The sequence below is a fragment of the Mangifera indica genome, chromosome 18 (genome assembly GCF_011075055.1).
Source record: "Mangifera indica cultivar Alphonso chromosome 18, CATAS_Mindica_2.1, whole genome shotgun sequence".
Taxonomy (NCBI): domain Eukaryota; kingdom Viridiplantae; phylum Streptophyta; class Magnoliopsida; order Sapindales; family Anacardiaceae; genus Mangifera; species Mangifera indica.
Genome location: NC_058154.1, coordinates 9,784,990 through 9,795,722, shown reverse-complemented (window position 1 = coordinate 9,795,722; position 10,733 = coordinate 9,784,990). Strand labels below are relative to the sequence as shown.

The 10,733-nt window shown below is 32.1% G+C and overlaps 1 protein-coding gene across 1 annotated transcript; it reads left to right on the top strand.

Annotated features, from left to right (window-relative positions):
• The first annotated feature begins 5,555 nt into the window (after positions 1-5,555).
• On the top strand, positions 5,556-8,770 carry LOC123202434 (receptor-like protein EIX2). Its single transcript, XM_044618377.1, has 2 exons — positions 5,556-5,869; positions 8,387-8,770. Exons 1-2 carry the CDS (start codon positions 5,587-5,589, stop codon positions 8,587-8,589), a joined length of 486 nt encoding a protein of 161 aa, XP_044474312.1. The 5' UTR covers positions 5,556-5,586; the 3' UTR covers positions 8,590-8,770.
• The last annotated feature ends 1,963 nt before the right edge of the window (positions 8,771-10,733 follow it).

The window sequence follows — 10,733 nt, the reverse complement described above, 5'->3', positions numbered from 1 at the left end:
GTGACAATCAATAGAAGCAACACTTCGTCCCTTGACTAGTGGATAAACATCCTTTTATCATAGAATATAATTCGCCAGTTGATTTTCCTTCCATGCCATTTGCCTATGATGGAAATAATAACTTATCATATTAGTCTCAATCATGATATTAGCTCTAATGTCAACTGATTAAGAAGTTGTTGTTTGAATTTGAATTGTGAATGTAACTACCCTCTCTTATCATTTAAATAAAGAAGATTACTAAGAGATGAGAGAAAGGGAGAAACAACCATTATTTTTCATTAGAAGCTTAGGATTAGAGATGTTTCATACTAAGTTAGGTGAGAAGGTTATCATAAAATCTAGTAGTTTCTTCCAAGACTTTGGTCCTCAATTGAGAATTTCTTAGGACATGTCGTTGTAGTCTTAACAAATGCATAATTTGTTAGAGCATTCTCCCAAAGTTACTAATACTGTAACCAATGATGTAAGCTCTCTAACAACAAATTGAATCACATTAAAAAACCATTTTGTATCCAACTTTTTCTTTGTATTTATTTTGCACCACCGTAGTAGATATCATAGTGCATTGTTGAATTTTTAATATTGTTACCCACTAAAAAAAAACTAGTAATAGCGAGAGGAAAACAAAGTATACAATCATTAGAAATATTATTTTTATAATTTGAACAACAAATTATTTATACTTTCGTTAAAAATAAGTAAATTTATAATTTTAATAAAAAGAAAATAGTTGTTAAAAATTTATTTCTTATTGTTAAAGTTTTAATAACAAAAAAATCTCATCATTGCAAATAGTTATAGTTTTTCTCGTTGAAAAATTCCCGTTATCAATACTTTTAATGAGGAAAATTATAACAATAGATGATGATAAAAGTTTTTCTATTGTTAAAATTTTTTAACAATAAAAAATATATTTTTAACAATCGTTTTCTCTGAATTAAAATCATAAATTTATTTAGTTTAACGAAAATATAAATAATTGATTGTTATAATTATAAAAATAATATTTATAATGATTAAATATTTATTTACTCAATATTTTCCTCTTGATTAGTTTTTTTGTTTTTGTAATGACTATTGCATATTTTACGCAAGAATTTGTGTACATTCGATTGTGAGGAGAAATTTCATTAACTAGTAGTTTAATGTAAAGTGTTGCCATTCAGTTTAGAATATTAAATGCAAGGTGAAAGGATGTCCGACGTGAGGAAGAAAAGTTTATAAAGAAGTGATTTGCAGATCCACTTATATCGGCAGGGCAAATTATATCATGTTGGCGTGGGTTTCTGAATTAATTATTTGTCTTTGTGAAAATGCCAAAATAGAATCGTGTTTACCTATTAGATGCATGCTTTACCAAATTCAACAGAAGCAACAGTTATTTTGAAAGCAATTTTATTATTCTAATGATCCATCCATTTAACTATACAAATTATAAATAAATACTATTATTTACTAAGAATAACACCCAGCCATGGGAAAATTATTACAATTAATATATAACAAATTTCATAAAAGATGGTGAAATTTTTTATCCCAAAAAATAAAAAATTTGTTTTTAAAAATAAAAAATTATCAAAAATAAAAAATTTATCTTTAAAAATCAAATATTTTACCTTTAAATGAAATATTTGTTATAGCTAGATTATATATTGTGATATGATGTACACAAGAATTGTTCTTATGGGATAGATTTATTGTTTCTCGTTAAATGTATGATAATTTAAGGCCAAAGGACTATTTCTCACCCAAAGTATGCTGATTTTTCAAATTTTCTTCTGTTAACTTTGAAAATCTCATTTACCCATCCATGAATGGTTAAAATTAATGGTTTTAAGGGTAAAATCATCATTTTACTTGTAATATTAAAAATAAACTTAAATTTGATTTTATTTTCTCCCTCTAAACCCTAAAAACTAATAATTTTCCCCAATCAAAGTTTTCAAAAACAACATTTTCCCCCCAAGGTTTCTAAACTTTCAATTGAATTTTTTGGCAACGACCGACGATCTCCAAACAGTGTCTCTTCCTTCTGGCCGTGCTCCTTCCCATCCTCCTCCCTATCGTTGTCGACGAAGACGTCTTTGTCTTCGTCTTGACAAAGACGTTGTCTTCGTCAAAGACGAAGCCAAGGAGGATAGGAAGGAGGACGGCTGGGAGGAAGAGATGCCGTTTGGAGATCGTCAGTTATTGTTAAAGAATTCAATCCGAAAGTTTGGAAACCCTAAGGGGAAAATACTGTTTTTGAAGATTTGGGTTGAGGGAAAATTATTAGTTTTTAAGGTTTAAGGGAGAAAAATAATATAATTAACGGATACAATTAATTTTAATTGCCCATAGGTGAATAAATGAGATTTTTAAAATTTATGAAGGAAAACTTGAAAAATCAACATACGTTGGGGGTGTGGGGGGGAATAAGTCCTTTGACCATAATTTAATTCAATGTTTATAGCATTGATACATTGTTTTTATAAATTTTATTCAAGTATTTTACTTCAATTGGATTCAGGGTTACACAAGAACTGTTTTTTTTTTTTTAAATTTGAGTAAAAATAAGAAAAAATATAAAAGAATGCCATTTGAACAAATTGATTGAAATGCTTTTACTTATTCAACACTTAACAATAAACCGTAATGAAAAAAAACTGTGAGAATAATATGTTAATGTGATAAAAAAATGAATATAATTAGACAAAATTAGCCTTTTTCCAAAGGTAATGTCAATTACAACTTTGTTCATCTTGCTGTGTCTAGTTGAAGCAAGTAAATATGTTTTAAGAATGAATTTGTCTTTACCAAATATTTTAAAACTAGGGATAGATTTAAACCACTAAGTTTGGTCAAATCCTTAAACCCCCTTAGGTATTCTAAGTATGGTCAAATCGTCAAAATCCCCTTAGGTATAGGTAATGATTATTAGTTTTTTAGGGTGACAATGGGACAAGGTGGAGCTGAATACCGTAATGTTTGTCTCCTTTTTGTTCGATAAATTTTGCTTTCCTTTCCCTTCTTATCCCTATGAGAAATATTCTCTCTCATTCTTCTGTCTATCCCTAAAAAAATATTTATAATAATTTAAAATTTTAAAAAATAATGTATTATTTAAAAATTAAAAAAAATTGTGGAAAAATGGATGAAACAGTGAAGGAAAGGGTTGGAAAAAAGATAGATCATTGATATATCTATTTTATCTTCAATTATAAGGATTTTAACCATTCTTATCTTTATTCTTATATCCGTCTTTATCTCTAATCTTATATCTATTAGAGAATTTCCTCTTTATTCAGGAGAAGTAGGCCAAGAATTCGATTTGAAAGATTGGATTACCGTCCCACTAGTAATGCATATGCAATCAACCTCCCTTGTCCTGCAACCTCATTAATACCCCAATTTTTGCATCAATAAGCCATACAAAATAAAATGTCGAATGGATGGAAAAACATGAGTGGGCTGAAGACTGTCATGAACAGGGAATTGAGTGGGAGACAACAATTGTGACAGAAGGAAAAGTAGTTGTAGCAGATGTGAGGTGATTGGATGCCATTGGGAATCCAACCGGGGCATTGGATTGCACACTCACATGACAAGCACTTGGTCAAATATATACTTGTTCATGTCGGTTTTTTAGCCGACTTCACATCTGCTTCATGCTTCTTTGAGTGGTGGTTTGCTGCAGGTATAAGGAGAATTCTAGTTAGGCGGATGCAAAGCTGGGTGATTTGGTTGCTTGATTCTAGACTCTTGGGCAGAGAGACTTTTCAGGAGAGTCGGTAAAATATTTAATACTGGATCTTATGGGGTATTAAGTCAGCAGTACTGTATGAAAATGTTACTAAATTTTATGCCTGGTATTGTCTCAAGGCTTTGTGTACTTGAATAATCAATTGAATTGGCCTTGGGGCAGTTCATTCTGAAACCAGATCATGTATACACATATTAGCTCTTCCTTTTCTCTTATCTATTTAAATCTATTGATTATTTTGTATACATTTATGCAGTATAAAGATTTGCTTTTTGTTAATGCTAGTATTCTGCAAATGGTGTCAATTCTGTCATGTCTTTTTTAATTCAAAGAACTACCATAAACTAACTCATTAGACATTCAACTATACCTATACAGTTAGAACTAATAATATTAGTTATGTTTATTGGAAGCCCTTTGAACAACTGGCAGCGACATTCCTAGTTTGAAAAGCCATGACTTCGAGTTTTAGAATACGTTGTTTCATATAATTAAGTATGTGTTGTTCAACAGATCATAAAATTTAAAAAATAAACTTAATTGAGTAGTTAGGGTTTTACACTTTTTGTACTTATATACAAAAGGGCTATCGCTATCTTATGTTCTTGTGATTAAAAATTAGTGTACTGAATATCTCTATCCACGGTTTTTCTTGATTTTGGGTTTGCACGCAATTTTTTTTGTTATTTTCTCTCATGTTCTATTTGTGTCTTGTTTGCTTTCACTATGAATTTCATATGTTTGCCATAACAATTTGCTTAAATGATGAAGACAATTTTCAAAAAGCAAAAAAAGGAAAATTAGAAACTTTACTTGGTGTTTTTAGACTTAATTGAGCCTCCATCCAATCAATAGGCTAGTTTAGGAGTAAATCCGTTTGAATGACTAGATGGATTAATGACATCAACATGATGTCAACATGACATAATTAAAAGATTTTAATAGATTTTAATCATTTTGATGATAACATGATAGCATGATGACATCATCATAAGCCAGTCTAACTGGATGATTGAACTATTGTCTGGCATAATTTACCTACTGCGAATCAACTCAGTGTTATCACTGAAAGGGATTTTATCCATGACTTGAAGTAGATTTATCACATATTTCCAGTTGCTGGGCTGGGTTTTAAAACACTGGCTTAAATAATGTGATCTAAATTATAGTTCAAGTGTCTCTTGGTGACCATCAAGATTTTCAGTCTATGCCCGAGTGCCAGTCCCAGTCATGTTTCTTCTCCTTAAGGATTCTACTCAACATGGACAGCGCCAAGTCCTTCTATCTACAGTGCTTAATCTCTCTGATGTTCCCAGCTTTTGTACTTGGGTTTTGGTTCAGCTTGCACTTCTAGCTATTGGTTTTCGACAATAGAAAGGCTTAGGCTTAGATTGTGAGTTAATGATAGAACAGGCTCATTAAGTTTCCTTCTTTCATTCGTAGTCTTTTCCCGAAGAAATTTCCATTTTTATAATTTTCCTCTCCTCTCTTTTGGACTTTTAAAGAATAGTTCATGGATGACCTAAGAATTCTTTCTAACCGGTTTGATAAATTAATACCAGAAACCTTCTTGCAAGTTACAAGAAATCAATGCCTTTACATCCCATGTAATTTGTTAGTCAAGCAAGAAACTGTTCAATGAAGACTTTAGACGTATAATAACCTTCTGAAAATGCCCAGACTAAAATCAGTCATTCGTAACTTACCATTTACGCTGAGAAGATTGGTAACTTTTTACCAGCAATTTACATGAATAAAAAATGAGGTCATTGCACAAATAAAAACCAACCCATTTCATTATATTCTCAATCTCATCTATATTGTAACATCTACAGACAATAATGAAATTAACCATGAGTGTTCTCACTGCCCTTTTTTTCCTTGCTATAGCGATCATCAATCATGGCTTCTGCAATGGAAGCACTCACATGGGTTGCATTGAAAGTGAAAGACAAGCACTTTTAAGGTTCAAGCAGGATCTCATTGATTCTTCCAACCGCCTCGCCTCTTGGACTGCTGCTGATGGATATTGTTGCACATGGACTGGTGTTATCTGCGACAACTTCACCGGTCATATAATTGAGCTCCACCTCGGAACTTATGATCACAGGACAAAGTTTGGCGGTAAGATAACTTTGTCTTTACTTGATTTAAAGCGTTTGATTTTCTTGGACTTAAGCGATAATCATTTTGAAGGAGTTCAGATTCCGAATTTTCTTGGTTCAATGAAGAATTTAAGATACCTTGATCTGTCTGGCTCTAAGTTTGTGGGAATGGTTCCTCCTCAACTTGGAAATCTCTCTAATCTTCAGCATCTTAATCTTGGCGATAATCTTTTACATGCTGAGAATTTGAACTGGGTATCTGGTCTTTCTTCACTCCAACATCTTGATTTGAGTGTTGTAGAGATTCAAAATCCCTCTGACACATTTTCCATGTTAAAAACACTTCCTTCTTTGGTAGTGTTACGATTATCAAGTTGTGGACTCACTCACCTTCCTGATCTACTACCAGACTTAAATTTTTCATCTCTTGTTAACCTTGATTTGTCCAAAAACTTGTTTAATAACTCCTTGATTCCTGGTTGGATTTTCAGTCTTACTGATTTAGTTGTTCTTAATCTACGTGCAACTAATTTCTCAGGTCGAATTCCATATGGGCTTAAAAATTTGACTTCCCTAAGGACTCTTGATTTATCTGAAAACTCTTTCAATGATTCATTATCTAATAGTTGTTTGTATATATTAAACAATCTTGAGTACCTTGATCTTAATTTGAATAACTTGCAAGGTAGGATTCCAAATGACTTTGGAAAAATGACTTCCATCAAAGTACTAGATTTGGCAGATAATGACAGACTTGAAAGGGGAATTCCAAGATCATTTGGAAATCTTTGCAATTTGATTTCAATTTCTTTGAGTTATGTTAACCTGAGTCAAGACATATCTGATATCTTAGACATATTTTCAGGATGTGTTGCAAATAAACTGGAGATATTAGATTTGGGAACTTGTCAACTTTCGGGTAATTTGACCAATCAACTAGGAAAATTCATAAAATTGAAGACTCTTGGCCTACAAAATAACTCCATTTCAGGTCTCATACCATGGAAATTAGGAGAACTTTCATCCTTGCAATATCTATATCTTTCCCACAACATGTTGAATGGTCCAATTCCAATTTCCCTAGGAAATCTTTCAACCTTGCAAGAATTAGATCTCTCTTTCAACAAATTTGGTGGATCTCTTTTCCCAATTCATTTTGTAAACCTTACTAGACTGGCCTACTTTGATGTTTCAGGAAACTCAATAATATTCAAAGTTAGTCCTAAGTGGATTCCTCCTTTTAAACTTGATTCATTATTGTTGGGATCTTGTTATATAGGACCTCAATTTCCATTGTGGCTTCTTTCACAAACATCTTTAACAAGTCTGGATGTATCCAACTCAGGAATCTCTGATGTTATTCCTAACAGATTTTGGGAATTTCCTTCACTTTTTTCTTTGAATTTCTCTCACAACCAAATCAGTGGGGTGATTCCAAACATAATGAGACCTTCTCAGCTTTTTTCATTGGACTTAAGTTGGAATAATTTGTCAGGTCCTTTACCTCGTATACCTATAGGTTTGGTTAAACTTGATCTTTCAAACAATGCTGTTACAGGGTCCATGTTCAATTTGTTGTGTTGTGAGATGAATGATTCAAAGATGTTACGAATTCTCAATCTTGAAAATAATTTTTTATTTGGAGAATTACATGATTGTTGGATGAATGTGAGAAATTTGTTTGTTCTACATCTGAACAACAATAACTTTATTGGGAAACTTCCACACTCCATAGGAACTTTAAGTTCACTTCAATCATTGCATCTTGAGTGTAATAGTTTCTCTGGAATAATACCGTTGTCACTTAAAGATTGTACCAATCTAATAGCACTTAGCCTTGGGGATAATGAGTTCATTGGAAATGTACCAACATGGATTGGAGAAAGTTTTTCAAGATTGAGATTGCTCAATCTTCGATCAAATAAGTTTTCTGGTCATTTGCCGAAGGAACTTTGTTATTTAGCTTCTCTACAAGTCTTGGATCTTGCAAATAACCATTTTCTTGGATCCATACCAGGATGCATCAATAACCTTACTAATATGGTGATTGTAAGCAATGCAACACTCAACAATATAGCATATTTTTATAGTAATGCTAGCTTTGTTGATGAAGAAGTTGTCCTTGTGACGAAAGAGAGAGTTGCTAAATATAATACAATCCTCAATTTGGTAAGAATGATTGATTTTTCCAAAAATAAGTTTACAGGCGAAATTCCTATGGAGTTGATGAGTCTTAAAGCGTTGCAGTCATTGAATTTATCTCATAATCTTCTCACTGGTAGAATTCCTGAGAATATTGGTGGTATTAGATCATTGGAGTCTATTGATTTTTCTGCTAATCAGCTCTATGGTAGCATTCCACAAAGTATGTCAAATTTGACATTTTTGAATTATTTGAACCTATCAAATAATAACTTGACTGGAAAGATCCCTTTGAGCACTCAGTTGCAAAGCTTAGATGCATCTTCTTTCATTGGAAATGAACTTTGTGGATCTCCACTTCCAACTAATTGTACTACAATTTTTCCAAAACCAGAGTTTGGCAGTGGAGGAGTTGTTGATCATGGTAATGAAGATGAAGTTGATTGGTTCTATGTTAGTATGGCACCTGGATTTGTGGTGGGCTTCTGGAGCATAATAGGTCCTCTTGCTATTAACAAACAATGGAGGTATAAGTATTGTCACTTTTTGAATTGGCTCGGTTACAAAATTAGCAGTGTTGTGCAAAAATTTTGGTAAAGCCTTTTTGTTTGTTGTGGCTGTAGTTGTTTTGCTACTTTAATCATCCAATGTTGTAATACAATAATAACAAGGGCTTTTTGTGTACGTGTTTAGTTAAAAATAGTACATTGTATACACATTAATGTTTGGCTAAGTAAATTATCAGCAGATGCCTCAGCGATTGATTGTTCAAAGAGAATGAGGAAAAATATGAAACTTGGATTAGGGCGTAACGAGGCAGATACACAAAAGTTTTACTAAAAATATTTGTTGTTAAATATTATCTAATAAATATATTTAGTATCTATATGACCAATTGGACTGATCAACATGTGAATAGGTCAATTAACCGAATCAAGACCTGTGTCTAAAAACATTCATTTTAAATAGCCTCAGAATTCAGATACAAGACAGGTGACCCATGAGGAAGATGATAGAAATTAGGGATAAGATGATCCATCACTCTTCCTGTCAATAAATGTCCGTAAATGAGTGTCTTGAGTAAATTTACTTTCAAAAGAATGGATGAATACAGAAAGATAAATGAACTCAAATAGATGTTAATATAGTTCTAAAAGATAATATATACATCAAGCTTTGGTTCATTTTCTAAGTTCGTTTCGGCAGCTGTTTCTCAAATGGGTCCCTTGATTATTACACTTGACTTAAATTGGATACCTACAAGTTTAGATCTTTTGGTTGAACATGCTTTTGCTGAGGCCATGCTCAATTTGTTGTGTTATGAAATAAATGATTCAAACACATTACGAATTTTCAAATTTTTAAATGATTTTTTATTTAAAGAATTACTTAATTATTGGATGAATTTGACAAATTTGCTAAGGGCGACAATTTTTAAGACTTTAAATATAGTCCCAACTATTCTTGATTGTCTTTAATTCAATATTTTATAATTTATGCATAGATTTTATAAAACTAAGGTTGCATGATTTTATTAAGTTTGTACAAAATAATTGTAACAACACAATGACCAAAGATACGATTCATAGTAACCTTCCAACCTCCCTACACTCATTGAGGCTTTGGAAAAACCAACTATTTGGAAAGATGCCGGGTTCTCTAAAAAGTTGCAAAAATTTAGATTACTTGATGTTGCTGAAAATCAGTTTTTCGGAAATGTTCCAACATGGATTGGAGAAAGTTGTCTAGAATGATGATTCTAAACCTTGGTTCTTACAAGTTCCATGGTTCTTTACCAATGGAACTTTGTCATCTGACTTCTCTTCGGATCTTAGACCTTGCTAATAATAATCTCTTCGGGAAAATACCAAGAACTTTTGTGCAATGGTGACAGTGAACCATTCTGAGTATAGCAGTATATCGTACACCTCTAAAGCAATTGTTTTTCTTCAGGATGAATTCATTGTGACGAAGGGCACTGATTAATAGGTCCTTTAGTTGTCAAAAAGAATATACAGGTATTTATATTGCCATTTCCTTGATCTTCTGGGTCATAACGTCAGCAGTATTGTAAGAAAATGTTACTAAATTTTATGCCTGGTATTGTCTCCAGGGCTTCATTTCTTTCTGAAATGAGATCTTGCATGCACATATTAGCTCTTCCTTTTCTCTTCTCTATTTAAATCTATTGATTATTTTGTATACATTTATGCAGTATAAAGATTTGTTTTTGCTAATGCTAGTATTCTGCAAATGCATTCAATGACCTATACAATTAGAACTAATAATATTAGTTAAATTTACCAGAACCCCATTCAACAACTGGCAGCCACGTTCCTGGTTTGAACAGCGATGGCTTAAAGTTTTAGAAAGGGTGGTTCCATGCTATTCTGAGTAGATATAAATATGAATTGTTTTACAGATCTTACATTTTAATAGATAAACTTTATTGAGTGGCTAGGGTTCTACAATTTTTGCACTTGTTATTCAAAAGAGCTATTGATATCTTAATTGTGTTCTTGTGACTAAACATTAGTGTAGTGAATTTCTTCATCCTCTATCCGCAGTTTTTCTTGATTTTGGGTTTGCACATAATCTTTTGTTATTATTCCTCTTGTTCTGTTTGTGTCTTGTTTGCTTTCATTATGAGTTCCATATGTTTGCCTAACACTTTTAAATAATGAAGACAATTTTCAAAAGAAAAGCTAAAAAAGGAAAATAGAACCTAACCTTAGTGTTTT

Bases quoted from the DNA above. Each gene is read 5' to 3' on its own strand.
- LOC123202434 (XM_044618377.1), top strand. From the start codon at position 5,587: ATGAAATTAACCATGAGTGTTCTCACTGCCCTTTTTTTCCTTGCTATA. The intron at 5,870-8,386 runs GTAAGATAACTT...TTCCAAAACCAG, and splicing joins TCACAGGACAAAGTTTGGCG to AGTTTGGCAGTGGAGGAGTT.